The sequence below is a fragment of the Diachasma alloeum genome, unplaced genomic scaffold (genome assembly GCF_001412515.2).
Source record: "Diachasma alloeum isolate Michigan unplaced genomic scaffold, Dall2.0 Dall_scaffold_00661, whole genome shotgun sequence".
Taxonomy (NCBI): domain Eukaryota; kingdom Metazoa; phylum Arthropoda; class Insecta; order Hymenoptera; family Braconidae; genus Diachasma; species Diachasma alloeum.
Genome location: NW_021680793.1, coordinates 341,788 through 360,097, shown reverse-complemented (window position 1 = coordinate 360,097; position 18,310 = coordinate 341,788). Strand labels below are relative to the sequence as shown.

General features: G+C 37.5%; 1 protein-coding gene and 1 long non-coding RNA gene across 8 annotated transcripts in view; one reads left to right on the top strand and one right to left on the bottom strand.

Annotated features, from left to right (window-relative positions):
• The window catches only part of LOC107044023 (rho guanine nucleotide exchange factor 17), a 108,364-nt gene that overhangs the window by 86,278 nt on the left and 3,776 nt on the right, over nucleotides 1-18,310 (top strand). For 5 of the 7 annotated variants that reach the window (XM_015265753.1, XM_015265754.1, XM_015265752.2 and 2 more), the window contains 9 exons: nucleotides 2,823-2,927; nucleotides 3,852-4,255; nucleotides 4,387-4,524; nucleotides 9,952-10,046; nucleotides 10,192-10,414; nucleotides 14,700-15,059; nucleotides 15,154-15,261; nucleotides 17,598-17,834; nucleotides 17,966-18,033. In XM_015265753.1, coding sequence (XP_015121239.1) covers nucleotides 2,823-2,927; nucleotides 3,852-4,255; nucleotides 4,387-4,524; nucleotides 9,952-10,046; nucleotides 10,192-10,414; nucleotides 14,700-15,059; nucleotides 15,154-15,261; nucleotides 17,598-17,834; nucleotides 17,966-18,033 — 1,738 coding nt within the window. The remainder of the gene's footprint in view (nucleotides 1-2,822; nucleotides 2,928-3,851; nucleotides 4,256-4,386; nucleotides 4,525-9,951; nucleotides 10,047-10,191; nucleotides 10,415-14,699; nucleotides 15,060-15,153; nucleotides 15,262-17,597; nucleotides 17,835-17,965; nucleotides 18,034-18,310) is intronic. The other 2 variants (XM_029126534.1, XM_015265757.1) reach the window with 1 other exon arrangement.
• LOC107044024 lies at nucleotides 11,201-12,192 on the bottom strand. The gene is made up of 3 exons (XR_001461291.1): nucleotides 12,028-12,192; nucleotides 11,861-11,949; nucleotides 11,201-11,734 (listed from the first exon to the last, which is right to left on the bottom strand). It is a non-coding gene; the product is annotated as an uncharacterized LOC107044024 (long non-coding RNA).

The following is an 18,310-nucleotide window of genomic DNA, read 5'->3' as shown; positions in this document are numbered from 1 at the left end:
CACAGGATTCTTATTTCGAATTGTTTAAATCAATGGTCATTTCTAAACAATGTCAGTAAATTTCTTTTCCCAGTTTTCATTAATATTGACGTAAGGTTTTATTACCCCTTCGTCGCTTACATGAACTCTACAGCTTAACTCAGACCTTTGTTAAGGTTTTGTTTACCGAAATAACTTCTTTAATTATTATGCTTTCGACCTTTCATAATGCAATCGCTTCTTTAGTTGTTTTCAAAGTTTTATTGTTAATTAGAAAAACGACTGCAGAAAAATTCTCCAAGAATCACGTGAGTAACGAAGGGTTAATATTTTGAATTTGCAAAAATGGAACACAATGTGAATTTAGTAGATATATGCTGAATATACCAAAGAAAGGCTTCAGGATATCCAAGTAGTTCGGGCAATTTTTATGGGGATAATCCTCTTCAGAGTTTATAGAATAGACGAAGCGTATTTGTTTTAATCGCAATATCAGCCTTAGTTTCCAACCATTTTTTCGAGAAAAGGATTTTTGAAGTTGAAATTAAACATTGCGTCCATAAGAACTGTGTATTCCCACCTTCAATTCAATTGTTTATAGTCATAAAGCATTTTCTGGTGCACATAACCTTGACACGTAACATTTTTTGCGAGATTAAAAAAGAAGTTTCCGAACAGGTAGCTGTAATAATATATTTCCACACTAGGCCGTGACCTTGGTGGAAAAAACTCCTTAAATCCTATTGGAAGAAAAATGGATAATTGGAAATAATGACGTTATTGCCGTTGACCCATTATTTCCGATTCAGGTTAGTATCGTAATGCTGACACGTATGGAAAAATCCAATAGGAAAACCTAGTGAATTCTCTAGAAAATTCTATTGGGATTCTGGAGAAAATCTATCGGATTTCTACGGGATTTCTATTGGAATTCTATTGGAAAATTCTATTAGTTTTTTGCGCTGATTCTATTGCTTATTTCATACGGAAAAGTCAATAGATTTTGAATTTCTTTCTCCAGAATCCCAATAGAATTTTCTAGCTAATTCGCTAGGTTTTCCTATTGGATTTTTCCATACGTGTCAGCATTGCGCTACTAACCTGAATCGGAAATAATGGGTCAACGGCAATAACGTCATTATTTCCAATTATCCTTTTTTCTTCCAATAGGATTTAAGGAGTTTTTTCCACCAGGGGAAGAACTTTTCTGGTAAATATGAGATTACAAGACGAGCCGAAAATGAGTTCTGTAATCATATGAGGTAGAAAAGTTCTTCACGGCCATGCATTGATAGTACATTACGTATCGAGAAGCGACGCCTTTCTGTTGCGAGACGCATACATAACTTTTTCTGCCAGATAACTATAAAATTCGGGAGAAACAAGAAAATGAAAAATAAGACGGATATTTTTGAGTAGAATTTGTAATTTTTGAAACATTAATTAAGATAAAGAAGTCAACATTAGCAGGATAGTTTGAATCATTAGCAGTACGAAGAAACAGTTGAATATTATCCCATGTGAAAGTTTTGAATTTCTCTCAAAAGTAGCCTTTCTCATTATTACTAAAAACTGCCTTGATGGGGTATTTTGTCAATGTCAGTACTGTGATTAGCAGGGAGCATTTTCTTTAACATCGACACTTTACTCCACAATGTTGTTGGTGCATTCTTCTTCGGATATTCTGTTATGTACACCAGAATGGAATCTTCAGGGAATTTGTTAAGCTTTCTTTTGTCACACCATTTCAAAAATACATTATAGGTTATGTGATACCTCGTTGCAGATCTCTTTGGTATTAATACTTCGATAATTTCCCCAGCTTCATCATTCATGTCATCAAATTCATTCTCTCCCTCAGACCCATCGGAACTCAGTATTTTATTCTTTATTTATATGTATTGCGAATAATGATAAACGTTAGAAACAAATTGTGTGACAGTATGTCGAGTCATTTTAACGTAGAGAGTGATCCAATTTTTGCTCGTGCGCCACACGAACGCCACCACACGTCTTTACGTAGCCTGTTCGGGCGGCACGTAAAAACCGCACTTTCCGTTCCGAAATCAGCGCGTAAATCCTGAATTTCTCATGCCGATGGAATGAAAACAATATTTTTTATCATTGGACCCGAAAACCGCGATTTACCCGAGCGAAGCGAGGTTAAAATCGGGGTTTATCGGGTCTAGTGATACAAAACAATCTAATTAAAAGCTTCTTGATTAGTACCACGGCCGTTTCAGGTAACTTGAATCCGCGCGTTCCTAACGTCTGGCATCGGTCCGCTTAAGTGACTACTCGGACCGAATTTACGAGGTTATATGGAATACATGTGCAGTATTGCCGCATGATCACTGAAAGTTACATCAACGTGAGTCAAGTCTGACATTTGAATAAAATATTGGTCACACCATTCATTGATGAAATTCCCAGAAAATGTATTCATCAATGAAAAATCGGAAAAATTATGGGGATGGAAAGTTTTTCAGAAAAACTGAAATCTTGCTTGAAAAAGAGTTGCCAACTTGAACATAGTACTTGGATATCCTTAACTTTTGATGCTTAGACGGTAATTATTGGAAGCTATAATGATGTTTTGAATATTAAATTTTTTTAAATGACGCAAAATTACATGAGAACATGCATTATTTAAGGGTGGATACCTTTTGTGAATTTCAAAAAATTGTTAAAGAACTCAATTTTTGTTCTCGTAAATAAACTAAATGATTCTTCTAGTCCCTAAAAATTGTAAAGATTTGATCTGGACAACGATTCAATAATTCGTTTACTTTGAAAACTTGAATTATGATTCAAAATTTATTTTAACACTGAGTATGCATTAGGTTCCTGCGATTCTCAGTCACCACGAAGTATTCCTAGAAGAATTGAGAAAGCGCCTAGAAACATGGGAACTTCGCCAAACAATTGGTGACGTCTTCCTTGACGTGGTAAGTCATCACCACCAATTCCAAATAATGCAAAATTCTCCCGAAAAGCGCGATTTACTGATGTGGAACATGTCGTTTCTATTTCATATGAAGAAATCTAAGATATTCAATAAAAACCACTTTCTATCTGATTTTGAAGGATGATTTGGTTGAAAGATTTATTAGTTTCTGATACTTAATGTACTCACCGGGATACTCGAAATTAGTAAACAGTAGAGAAACAAGCATGCGGTAACAAGTATGCGACAGCTTGCCGTGAAGGCATTAAAGGCATTAAATATCTTCTCTTCATTCGTGCCAATTTCATTGGTCGTAAGCATCCAAATAGACACCTTTCACACATGATACATCTCACCCGTATTCTTATATTTCACGAGGTATCGTATGTACAAGCTCATTAGGGAAAAGATGAAGAAAGACAATATCTCAAAAACTTTACATGAACCGGTATACACATTGGATTGATCTAAATAGAAGCCATTGAGAAGAGCATTTTGAAAAAATAAATTGAAATTGATCCAGTGGTTCTTGAGATATTAAGGAAAAGGAAATAGATAAATTGCTCGATCTCAGGAACTATTGGACCTATCGGACTGAAACTATACACCAAAGTTGAGATCAATCGTACACTAATACAAAAGATTAAAGAATTCAGTTACTGTTCGCTTTTAACGACTGGTATCAATAATTAAAAATCCTTGTTAACAGTAACTAAAGCCTTTTATCAGTGTTTTGCCTCTGGTAGTATGACTTCCATGCAATTAATCGTGTATTTTCTATTAATTCATCATCCAAAACTCAACCTATCACATACACCCTGAAATTTATCCAATCTATTCCGACGAACGCTCTTCTTTTTGAAAATATTTCATCTACTTGAATTACGTCAACAATTTTCTAATTGTTATCTTGAATTTCTACCAGTTCACCAAACCAGTTGTTCTCGAGACATACACCCTCTTCCTCGACAATTGGAAGTCAGCGAAGAAAGCTATAAAAACAACATGCCAAACCAAACCAGCATTTGCTCGATTTCTCGATACGATGGAGCGGGAACACAAAGGGAAACTAGGACTCGATCAGCTATTGATTAAGCCAGTCCAGAAAATACCTAGGTACGAATTGCTAATTCAGAGACTTCTCAAGCACACCGACCAGAGTCATCCGGATTATGAGCTATTGATTGCCGCACAGAGGGAGGTCCATGAGTTAGTTGTGAAAATTAATTGCACGGAGAGAGAGTCTCTCGAATGGGAACAGCAGCAAACTACGCTCAGAGAGGTGCAATCATTAGTTGAAGGATTAGCCGGGATAGTTACCAATGATAGGTCAGTAATTATCTATTTATATTATGAATATTCACCTGAATCAATTTTGATAATTGAATCGTTTTCTATAATTCAGATCTATGATTTACCACTATTTGCCATGTCTTCACAATTATATCACGTTTTTATAGAGCATTTGTTCGACACGATTTGGTCACGATTGCTTCGAATCAGGGCACGAGAAAAGAAAGAGCATTGTTCTTATTTTCGGATCTTCTTGTCATTACCAGTATTAAACGGAGGAGTGGAACCATTCGAAAACCATCAACGTAAGTTACTCAATTCATTATCAATTCCAACTGCATTACTTAGTCAATATTTATGAAAATTACGTGTTCAAGAAAAATTCCAAAAAATCGTCCCTCTAGTTCATGTAATTTTCTCCATGAGGTCCTTCGATGAATTTCTGTACTTCGGAGAATCCATTTACAGAATACATCAAGATATTCGATAATTCTTCTTTATTTCGTGCAATAAATTACTTGAAGAATCAACATTTTTCTACCAGTTATCAAAAGTGATTATTAGTGACATTATTGAGAAGTTCACGCAATTACTCAACGAATCATAATGATTAATTTGCACGTTAGGGAATCGGGCTTAAGCGGTTCCCATTTTTAATTAGTTGTAGCTGCCCGTTAGACTGATGCAGTGAGTAAGTTCGTTCGTTCACATGCTCGAGGTCCCGGATTCAAAACTCGGGCGGATAGAATGGTTCGATTGAACCATTCAAAGTCTTGATCAGATTTTGCAATATACTCAAAATCGAGTCAGAGCGGTGTAAAATAATGACACAATAAAAAATAATTGTAATACTACGAGGGTCTGGAACTAGGGGGTATTTTTCAATCGTTGTGATATGTAAGAAGGAATATATGAAATTTTTCAGCTTAAATTTTTTGCAATTTTTGGCACTCTGTTTCAATGTAGGTGGTCATTCAAATATTACGTCACACGGTTAGAGGAGGAGGGAGGTCGCAGTTTGTAAGGCTCTGTGACGCGAGGAGAGGAGGGGGTTGCTTAGGTTGTGATGTCACATTATATTATTTTTCCATTTTCAATCGAGAAAATCGAAAATGTAGTATTGTTCTCGTCCCCTCTTCTCAGCAAAAAATAAGAGGTTTCACAAGTTTTTCAAACAATTCCAGGTATTTACCAAGAAGAATTTCGGAATGGTGTGACGGCAACCATTTAATAGGTCAGGAAATATTCAAAGACCATGAAGATTTAATTGGTCATCATGTACCTTTTTTCTTCTCATTTTTTTAATTGAATTTGTTTTTCAGGCGGGAGGTCGTAGTGTTTGTGACGTAATATACAAGAGGGACCCCCTATTTATGACAGTTGGTGACTAAGGGGACGCAGAGGGACTAATAAATCCAACAACATGTTCACCACTCGCCATGGCGCGATCATAGCCGGCTGTTACCGCGGCCATGGTCATGGCCATGAAATCTCCATGACGTTTGATGGCGATTTGGGTATCAATGACTACCTTCCATGGCCCCTAATCTCAGGGGTTCCATGACCTTGTTGCTGGACTACATTGATGGTGGATGAGTGTTTACAAGGGTCAAACGGGAGAGACGAACCGAGTAATCTCAAGGGTCCAGTGGGAGCGATGAAATGAATACTCGCAATATTCAAACTTAAGAGCAAAACGTAGTTATTGCAAGAGTCTAATGGGAGCGATAGAGTAATCGCAAGGGCCAAACGGGGGAGGCAAACGTGGTTATCGCAAGGGCCTAATGAAAGCAATGAATAAAGTAATCGCTAGGGTGAAACGAGAGAGTTGAACGTAGTTGCCGCAATGGTCTAATGGGAACGATAAATAGAGAAATCGCAAGGATCAAACAGAATGAATGAATGTAGTTATTGCAAAGGTCTAATGGGAGCGATGAATACACTAATCGTGAGGGTCAAGTGAAAGAGAAAAACGTAGTTATTACTCTATTATTACTCTAGTTGTCGCTTTCATTATAGCCTTGCGATAACTACATTTGTCTCTCCCGTTGGGACCTTGCGATTACTCAATTCATCGCTTCCTTTAGGCCCTTGCGATAACTACGTTTTCTCTCTCGTTTGATCCTTGCGATTACTCTATTTATCGCTCCCATTTGACCCCTGCGATAAATACGTTTGTCTGCCCGGTTAAGACAATCCTTGCGATTACTCTATTTGTCGCTCTTATTGAACTCTTGCAATAACTCGGCTTGACCCTTGCGATTACTCTATTCATCACTCCCATTGACTCCTGCGATAACTACGTTTGTCTCTTCCGTTTGACCTTTGTGATTTCCATTCATCACTTCCATTTATTCCTCCCGTTAGAACCTTGCGATTACTGAATTCATCGCTTCCGTCAGACTCTTGCGAAAACAACATTCGTCACTCCCGTTGGACCCTTGGGATTACTCTATTCATTGCTCTTATTAAATCCTTGCGATAACCACGTTTGTCTCCCAAATTTGGACCGTGTAATTACGCTATTCATCGCTCCTATTAGACAATTTAAATCACCTGTCCCCCTCAGTAAAGGTTGGCCCAGCAACGAGACCATGTAACCCCTGAGATTAGGGGCCATGAAAGGTGGTCATTGACACCCAAATCGCCATCAAGAGCTATGAAGTTTTCATTTCATAACCATGATCGCGGCCACGGCTGACTACGATCGCGCCATAGCGAGTAGCGTACGTCAAGTGGGAAATTGCTTTTGTCTTCAGATAGTATAGTTATTTTTCCTAATAAATTAGCAATATGCTTCCGCATGATCATTTTGCACATCATTCTCTTCTCTCGTATATCATTTTTCGTTGTATATTATTTTGTTCAATTGAACTATATTTCTTCTTGAATCAATTATGAAAGTTCCTGTATAAATCAAATGAAAGAATGATGCTCTATCTCGATAAAGTTCCAAGATATCTCTATTATCTTGGAACTTTGATAAAATAGTATTAGAAATTTTTTTTTCATACATAATTGAATTAATTTGAAGCATTATATCCGAAGATATCCTCGGAAATCGCCTTCATCTTCGAACTCGGTCAAAGGGATATCGGAACAATTTTTCCAAGTCATCATTCAATGAAATCAGCACATTTTTTTAGTTATCGTGGGACAATCAATTTTTGAAAAATTTCGAACATTCTAAAAATTATCATGGGAATTGACTTCAATTAATGTTGATGGATAGGACTCAACAATACTTACATTTGGAAAAGAAAAATAATCAAATTCCTTCGATTCATTAGTGAATAATTGGAGGAAAATTTGGTTGTATACATACGGACATGGTCGACATACATACACACATACATACGGAAACGGTCAAAATATTGCATTTTCGAATTTTTTAAATCATAATGGGTTGATATAACACAAAAAATATAAAACTTGAATTCGAACGATTACAAAGTTCTATTCGGAAGCAAAGACGTGTGACGTAATATTTGAATAACCCCAGGGAACCTTTATCCTTAAATGATCGCAGCTATTCATGAAATGTAGTTAGTTCCATGGTAAGAGAATCTCTGCTCCGTGTATTTCACGATTTCATTTTTAAAAATTCGAAAAATCAACTTATCCTTTGTTTACCGATATTTTTGAAAGATATAAGTCGTCAGATAAACCAAAGAATGGATTTCATTAGGTGCAAAATTTTGAAATTTGGCGATTAAATACGAGAATTTTCAGCCAGTCGAGTTTTCAAAAGATTTTCATAATTTATTGGTGTATGAAGGAAGAAAATTTTTTAATGTGTTTCATATATGTGAAAGTAGAAATACAAATTTTTACGATTTTTTTTACTCACGGAGTTTTCTGCGTAAAACGGAAAAATTAAAAAACGGCGGGGATTCCCTCGATATTCTATTCGCATCCCTGAGATATTGCGCTCTGATTGCCTCAAGTAAAAGAGATTGGTGATAGATTTACTAGATGTAAATGGCCCCAGCGACGTTAGCCCCGTTGAGGTTATTTACACCGGTACTTCAAGTCACGCCAAGTACGGCTAAGTTTATGTCTAATCCGGTCCAAGTTAGAGATGTGAGTGCCGAAAATGACCGTTAAGGACCACTGTCATGATCGGTAATTAACGCACCGAAAATTTGACCATATGGGCAGGAAAAATGACGATTGACCATTGAAATTACCGAATAAATTTTGACCGTCAATTTCCATCTATATAGATAACCCGCAGTTTTCGGATACTCGTCTAGAGCTTTCTATACTGTTCAAAAATTTTCCTCACTGACCTTCACTTTTCACAGTCCGGGAATTGGTATTGACCCTTCCCCGAACTGGCAAAAGTGAAAGTCACTACTGAAAAATATCGTTAGCGCCTAGTGCCACAGGGGTTTTCGACGAGTGTGGTTGGCACGCCGACCCGAAGGTGAGGCACACTCGTTTAGTAGTTTAGTAGGTTTACTCGAAGCGAACAGGGGTTTTCGACGAGTGTGCCTCACCTTCGGGTCGGCGTGCCAACCACACTCGTCGAAAACCCCTGTTCGCTTCGAGTAAACCTACTAAACTACTAAACGAGTGTGCCTCACCTTCGGGTCGGCGTGCCAACCACACTCGTCGAAAACCCCAGTGGCCCTCGACGCGAAATATACTATTTATCACCTCTAAGTTCCACTGAAATTTCATGATTTTCAGTGGCACTATCCTGAAATGGTATATTTCTGGACGAGTGCCAGGGGGGTTTTTTACTCGCGTGGAGTTGGCGGCCGAGCCGAAGGCGAGGACTGGCCAACCATGGGAGTCAAAAAACCCAATGGCACTAGTCGTGAACGATATTTGTCCGTAGTGATTTTCACTTTTACGAGTTTGGGGAAGGGCCAATACCAATTCCCGGACGAAGAAAAGTGAAGGTCAGTACGGAAAATTACTAGTCCATGGAATTGTCCAACTGTCCATGAAATTTCATTGTTTCTTTCTAGCAGTGTATCAAGAGTCTATTGAGAACGAGGTCATTGATAATAATTAATAAATAAAATAATAAATGATAATAATTCAATTCTATTAATAAGAACGCTTAAAGAATGACCCAAAAATGGCTGAAATGATGATTTTTGATCATTTTTGCTCGACTCTGACGAAGCTCAACTGTGACGGTCAGAAAACGGTCAGAAACCGGTCATTTACGTCTGACCTGACCGAACGTGAAAATGACGGTCATTCAACATTTCTAGTCCAAGTCTCGATGGAAATAAACAAACATAATCTTAAGGATGTTCTACACCCTTTCTGCCAAAATTCACGTTTTTTTAATTTTTCTGGCAAACTTATGATGGAATTGACGTGAAAAAATATAACGTTTTTGCGTTTTGTCATTATTTAATGACTGACGAAATTTTAAGGTGGTGCGAACATTTTCCTGCGTTTTCTCTAAACTTTTAAAAAGAATCACAAAACTGTAGAAAAAACGCATGAAAATTATCGCACCACTACGCAACTTCGTGAGCCATTAAAGAATGACAAACCACAAAATCGTTATATTTTTTCACGTCACTCCCATCGATAATTTGCCAGAAAAATGAAAACAACGTCAATTTTGGCTAAAAGGGTGTCGAACATCCTTAAAGTAACGTTAAGGGACTTAGTCCTGCTGTAAATAGCCCTATTTTTTGACTTATCGCTTCTTACTCTTGAACACCCATATTTTATGAATATCTTGTATTCTTTTTTTTCAGAGCATCGTGTCCAAATAGTTTAGTAGGTTTACTCGAAGCGAACAAATACAAGCTTCTCATGAGAATTCCACTCGATGATCTTGAAGTGATGAAAGGTGATAAATCAAATTCTTTACTGAAGCATGATTTTTATTATCCATGATATTTATAATTTATATCATCTTCCTGAATATGGAATCATTTGTTAATATTGTCATTATTCATGAAAATGATCAAAATCTACTAAATTTTTTACTCTAGCCAAAGATGAAAACTTAAGGAGAATGGCACGTGAGGTAGATCATTTGCGGGAAGACTGTGCTAGGTTATCTCAACTCCAGGAACTCGCTGGTACTTTGCATGGATCGAAGCATCAGCTTGAGGATCTTATCAAAGAACTGTTGAGCCAAACGCAACGTCAATTAGCCGAGAGGAATGCGGCACATTCACAACTTGCGTGCTTGGAATTAACTTTAAATACTCAGTAAGTATTTTGACTCAGAATCGAATGCGAGGGACTATTCACAGGCGAATTGGGTGATACCGCGATTACAAAATGTAATCGATTACTTAGGATTACAGAACTGATTACACTCATTACCATTGGCTGTGTTAACCGTAATTACCGAGAGCACAGAATGTGATTACATGATTACAAATGATTTCGTCGATTACATTCTATGATTACCAAACATCTGTAATTATTGAAATCACAAAAAATGGCCTCTTATTAAATATGAATTGATGGAATAATTAATTGATATAACCTGCAAAAAAATGAGGAAGGAGGGGCAGGGATTAGAATAGAGAAATGCAGTTTCTATAACTCCATCTAAAAATTTGGGCATTTACAAGTGCTATCAGCAAAATAAATTTACTGAATATCTACCATTGATGGAGAATGAAACTTACCAGCAGATAATCCAGAGATAATTCAGTCGTTGGTTCTCCAGAATAAGAAGAAATTTTAACTCTGTTCAATCAATTTCCTACGGACAAATGCTCTGTGCAAAACGCATTGGATATGCAAGGTTCTGAACCATAAACATCTGGGATTCCAAGAACAATTGATCCAGGGATCTCTGAGACTTACCGTTGGTAGCGATCACGCGCTCGAAAATTCAAAAACAAAATTTACAGTCTCACTAGGAGCAACTACGAAAGATTACACTGATCACAAATGATTACAGTGATTACAAATGATTACTACTTGATTACAAACATGGTAATCATGTGATTACAATGATTACATTGATTTCACTGGGATAACAATTGATTACATCAGCGAGTGACACCACGATTACGCCTGTGAATAGCCTCTGGATCGAATGTCTAATTTATAAATTCTTTTGTCTTTTCGTGAAAAAATAATTGTATATGTTTTGTTTTGTACTTATTCGATTGATTTTGTGGCATTCTAAACCCAGACCTGATGTATCAGACATCACTGGTGTTAATTAAATAGATTAATCCGTGCCTTCTCCTGAATCTATTATCTATCCCTTACGAAATTAATTATTGTAATAAGTTTGAATAATTTTGGAAAAAAAATAGCAAGGGTCCGAGCCTATCTGACATGAGATATTTTTCCATTATGTCATGCATTATTAGCCTTTTCCGTTTTGAACAAAATGATTTTTCCAACCGCCAGTGTAGTTACAAATATTCCTCCTACTCCTCTGGGCCATTTTGCGGTTCTCAGCGATTTTACTCTCCAATTAAATTAAAAACACAAATCTTCACTGTTTTCCAACGTTGCGAGCGGTATATCCACTCCTCATCAGGGCAATTTACTAATATTCATCTACAAAAAAAATTAGTAAAAAATCCTTATTACAATATCTCCATAAAGAGACAATTTACCTGTTTTCATTCATAGAATCTGAATCACAAGTATTTAATAACTCAAGGATGCTTGCACATTACCTACCTCAACCAAAACACTAAATTTTACCCTAGAAATTTCCACAATCCCATTTAAATGGCAGAATCACAACAGAATCTGGCCACCATCCTAACCTGTAAATCACAACCAGTCAAATATTGCAGCTATTATAAGTCATACATCCAAATTTCTAATCACGTAATGCAACTCACCAGTGTCTGAAGTATAATAGCAATCCCCCCATTATTCTTCTTTATTTACAACATTTTAAAAAACTATTTCCCTGTGATCTCTCTGAAAAACCCCGAATGGTTCACCCCCAGACTTGATCCCAGAGTTGCAACATTGTATTGTCTCCACAAACCCAAGTCTGGGTCAGGAAGTTACCCAAAGTGAGGTTAGAAACCGAATGTCGCATAAACTCTGGACCCAGAGGAGGACCCAGAGTTGTAAATTTTATTATTAAACGAGTTATAAATATTGTTTTCGAGTTGGGTGGTAGCGAGGGCATTTTAAGACATTATTCAAGTGATTCTCGGTTAATTTTTCGTATAGAAGAGTTGCCAAAGGTCATTTTAATGATGTTACAGAAACCCTGTGTTCAACTCTGGACCCAGTCTTGATCGCAGAGTTGTGTATTTTATTGTCGAAAAAGTTGTTAATGTGGTTAAATCAAAAGGAGGGGGGAAGGAGGGAGTCCCAGGATATTATTCAAGTGATTCAGAGTTGTATATTTTATTGTTAAACAAGTTGTAGATGAGGTGAAATGAAAGAGAACGTCCCTGAAAGAGACGAGGGGGCGGGAGGTCTCATGACATTATTCAAGTGATTCTAGGTTAATTTTTCATATAGAAGAGTTGCCAAAGTTCATTTCAACAATGTTGTAGCAACCCTGGGTTCAACTCTGGACCCAGTCTTGATCCTAGAGTTGAGTATTTTATTGTCGAAAAAGTGGTTAATGTGGTTAAATCAAAAGGAGGGGCGGAAGGAGGGGGGAAGGAGGGGGTCTCAGAATATTATTCAAGTGATTCTAGGTCAATTTTTCATCTAGGGGAGATACCAACGGTCATTTTAACAATGTTACAGTAACCCTGGGTTCAACTCTGGACCCAGTCTTGATCCCAGAGTTGTGTATTTTATTATCGAAAAAGTTGTTAATGTGGTTAAATCAAAAGGAGGGGCGGGAGGGGGTTTCATGGCATTATTCAAGTGATTCTAGGTTAATTTTTCGCACCCGTCCTTTTGATTTAACCACATAAACACCTTTTTAGACAATAAAATACACAATTCTGGGATCAAGACTGGGTCCAGAGTTGAACCCAGGGTTGCTACAACATTATTGCAATGAACTTTGGCAACTCTTCTGTATAAAAAATTAACCTCTAGAATCACTTGAATAATGTCACGAGACCTCCCGCCTCCTCATCTCTTCCATTTAACCTCATCTACAACTTGTTTAACAATAAAATATACAACTCTGGGATTAAGACTGTCTCCCGAGTTGAATCCAGTGTTTCTAAAACATTATTAAAATGAACTTTGGCAACTCCCCTATATGAAAAATTGGCCTAGAATCCCTTGAATAATATCCTGAGACCCCCTCCTTTTGGTTTAACCACATTAACAACTTTTTCGACAGTAAAATACACAACTCTGCGATCAAGACTGAGTCCAGAGTTGAACCCAGGGTTTCTATAACATTATTAGAACGACCTTTGGCAACTCTTCTATACGAAAAATTAACCGAGAATCACTTGAATAATGTCTTAAAATGCCCTCCCTACCTCCCAACTCTATAACAATATTTATAACTCGTTTAGTAATAAAATTTACAACTCTGGGTCCAGAGTTTGTGCGACATTCGGTTTCTAACCTCACTTTGTATAACTTCCTGACCCAGACTGGGTTTGTGGAGACAACACGATGTTGCAACTCTGGGATCAAGTCTAGGTGTGAACCATCAGGGATATTACTGTAGTCAAATTGAATCCCACGTGGCAACCACACACAACAGACCGAACATATGGGCTAGTGCCACTAAGGGCTGGTTTACAAATTCATTAACGAACTCACTCATGAAAACGCCAATCATACTGTGTCATTTCAAAATAAAAAAATTAACAAATATAAAAATATACAAATTAGTCATCATGCATTTATCGTCAAATCTAATCAACGGCTCATATATTGTACCCAATTCTTTACTATCATTAATGAAATCGATGGTCCTATTGCTATGTTTCTTGATATGATACATGTTCAGAATGTCTATTTTATCCTTCCATTTAACTGAACCTAAAATAATTGACTTGTCAAAATTAAATTTATGTCCTTGGCTTTTTACATAATCCGATAAACCCGAACCCGCTGTTCCTTTTGGCTTCTGAATGGAAACATTATATTCGTCAAATCCGAAATTTCCCATTTTTTGTGTCAGAATAACTAAATTTGGCCCCGGGAGTTCGAATATCCTATTTTAAGACTATAGACCTGGATGTATGTATGTGTGTATGTGACCGATCGTTTTTCGACGATAAGTGGAAAATAATTGTTTAAATGAATTAAATTGTGATTTAAAATATTGTCCATAATGCCATCTAGACCGAGTTCGATGATGAGATTGATGTCATCATCTGTTGTTGAAAAAAATTATTTTGAAACCAATATTCAAAAGCTCCAAAATTTTAACGTTGGGGGAATGTTGACTCCCAACATAAATCCAGTCCAATGAGTGTGTTGATGTGTAATGGCTGTGTAGAGCTTGATTTTTGAATACTATTTCGTTTCATGAAATCCAATATCAACGATTATAAAGCTTTCATTCGGAAGCAAAAACATATTTATTACAAGTGTAATTCTTCATTTGATTTTAAATTATTTACAGATCTGGAATTGAAAACATCTCAATAATGTTTACAAAACCCGATAAACGAGCGAGCTGGGAGGAGAGTTTCAACGAGGCCAAACAAAAATTAGCATTTTCGGCAGATCGAAGACCTTGTCCAGAGTTCGTGGGACCTCTACCAATCCGGAAGACACGGGCTGGCCTTCAGTTTACCTGCGCAGCGCCAACAATACTAAACGGTCAAGGTGTTCGTGATGTTTGGGTGTGTAATAGTGACGGATACGTTGGACAAGTGTGTGTGCTCAGTTTAACACCAGAACCCCCTCAAGTTACCTCCTGCAATGGTGTTTGCAATGCGAGGATTCTATGTGTGGCAGGAATACCGGCTGGATCTTCTAGGTCAGCCTATATATTCAATTTACTTGATTTTTTTTATTTTAAAAGTTTCTTATTTTAAATAATTATCAATTGAATATTCAATATTTCGTTGCAGTTCCAATTCATGTACATTGAGTAAGAAGAAGTTCACCGTCAGTAAGAGTGGCATCAGTATTTCGATTCAAGATACTGATGTTAGTAGCGGAAATATTCAATTAGACAGGTAATTAAGCAGCAATTCATAATGTTGTCAAAAATCAATGATTCGCAAAAAAATTGTTTCATTAATGGAGTGGTAGAAGATGACTCGATTTATCCAAGGATCTTTCGAAAATATCCCAAAATTCCTTGGGTGAGAGAATTACCTTCCCAAATCTTTTTTCTCACTTGTAATACCACAAGAGCTTCAAAATTATCGGGTATTTTCCGATAGGTTCGTTGCAAACAAACGAAGGAGTCAAGTTTTTCAGATTAAAAAATCACGAGTGCGAAGCACCAGTGATTTTTCCTAAAAAACTTGACTTCATTTGTATGCAGGGAACCTTGAGGAAAATGCCCGATTAATTTTGAAGCTCATGTGGTATTCGGGGGATTATTTTTCCAATCCAAATGTCGGGCAATATAATTGGACCATGAGACGAAACTCACAATTGAGAAACGAAAATTGTATAATTAACACAACGACACAATTGAATTCAATCTGTCAGTTTGACGAGGGGTTAATTCGACTGCATGATGTTTTGTTTTCTATATAGTAACTACTAGAGGAAATTATCAAAAAATTATCAGTTGAAAACCCTATAGCTTGTACCACGTGATGTCGAATGGTCCAATTATATTGCCCGATATTTGGGTTGAAAAAATAATCAGGAATAACCCTGACGATTCTTAATATTGAAGACTTACATATATTGGAAAATGTGGACGTAATTGTAGTCAATAATTTATCGGTCCTCATGCACCGACACCTACAAATAGGGATAGGCGATATTGAAGGAAATATTGAAGTCGCAACTAGCGATATAATTTGAAAATATCGGTTTAAAGATATCGATATTCAGAAAAAAAAATATCGTTCAACCGATATACCGATATATATTTTTTATCTGAAATATTCACCAATGACAAGACGGGAAAACCAACTAGAGTGATCATGAATAGTGATGTCTGATCGCCTCCGACGACTCTTCATTCCTCAGCCAGTAGCTCTGGCTGAATGAGTTAGATTAGTTCGATGGGTCAAGTGACGGGAGAGAATCCGATAGGTCTGATGAGAGAGACGACAGTCCGAAGGATCAAATGAGGCAGAACAGTCCGATGGGCCGGGTGAGGCAGGCGAATCTGAAGGGTCAGATGAGAAAGGCGAATCTGATAGGTCAGATAAGAGAGAGGAGAATCTGATGGGTCAGATAAGAGAGAGGAGAATCCGGAGGATTAGATAAGAAAGAAGAGCCGATGGGTGGGGCGAGGGATGAGAGTCCTATGGGTCAGATAATGAGAGAGGAGGGGGTCCGGGGAAATCTGAAATAAATACAATCATGTGGCATTGAAACAATATTTCTCTTGTTTCCTGGTAACATTTCATTTATTCTCTTCCGAAATTCTAGAAAATTGGAAAATAATTTAGACTTTGAAATTGATGAAAAAATATCGAATATCGATATATTGGTCGTCAAAAATATCGGCAGAAAAATATCGGTATATCGACATACAATATCGGACACTTCGATATATCGAGGGGTATCCCCCATCTCTACCTACAAAATGATCGGATTTCTCTATCGGAATTCCCGACAGTATTGTTGTTGAGCAACAACAGCAATGAGTTTTGCAAATTCGTTTTATAGATCCATAGCGGCACTTATCCCGATCGCTGATGTATAGGAAAGCTTGAGGGAAATATGCGATGAATTTTGGACGTTGAGGGGCATATGGAGGATCATTTGTTTCGTTTCAGTTTTGGCCGCCGATCGGGGTGCTTGGGGTTACGTGACACATTTCACGAATATATGAAAGAAAGAAGAGAAAACGCTTCAATAACTCACCCATGACCCTCCGATTTATCAAAATGAAACTGTGAGAGTGTCCCGTGACCTTAAATACTGATTATGATATTCCGTACTCTCATCGGTCGAAATCGGGGAAAAATATCCACATTCTATTCGATTGCATGATCCTCCGAGAAAATATTATTCATTGAGTTGATTGGTATGAGGCAAATTAGGATTTTTAATCTTTCGGAAACCGTTGAACGGGAGTCCAGACGCCAGAAATCCTCGAGATTGAATGTTTGGGGAACATTCTCCGATGATATCCAGTAGATGGACGTCCATGTCGGCTAAGGTTTCCCATGGCTTCTTTTGGTCAACAGGAGATTCTGTACATGGAGTACAGCTCCTGGAGTACAATGCGGCATGGTGAGAGAGGAAGACGTCCCATCACACCGCAATAAGGGGTGGGGGGTGGGACGGCACCGTAAAAAGCCTAATCGGCTATATGGGAATGAAAAAAAAAGAGTTGATAGGTATCGTCACTAACATTTCGGTCTATATTTTGCAGCAGTTCCAGTTCGGATGATTCAGATTCAGATGATATTCCGTGCGCTGACACAGCCGGTGGTTCGCTGTGTGGTGATTTATCTAGTATCGATGGAACTATCGAGGAAGACATGAATCAACCAACGATGTGGTTGGGTACTGAGGACGGTTGCATCCACGTGTATAACTGCAACGATAATATTCGCATAAAGAAGAATAAAGTAAAGATTCAACATGGGAGTAGCGTCCACTGTATTATGTAAGATATATTTCCAATGGTTTTAAATATATCAGGCTAAAAACATTCCAGTCTGGATTCACATATACATACTGCTTTCATATAAGCAGCGAGTCACCTACAATCTAATCCAATTGTTATTCTAATTCCAGGTACGTTGAAGACAAAGTCTTCGCTTCCCTTGCAAATGGTGACGTTGTTATTTATTCTCGGGATCACTGTAAGTTGAATATCAATCGAGGGGTTATTCACTATCAGATATCGTGACTCAATGATTGCGGATTCCAAAGTGATTTCATAAGATTTTGCCTCCCATTTTATAATTTCAAATTTTCGATTTCGTCTATCTACGCAATTGCCTCAAGGCAACTGAGCAAAATCGGATCGGGTGATAAAATAAAACCTTATGAATTGCGAATAAGTCGCAACGAAGAAATCATTTCAGGAGAGGCAATGGAAGCGATCGAACGGGAGTGGTAGGCTGCAAAATTGAGAGT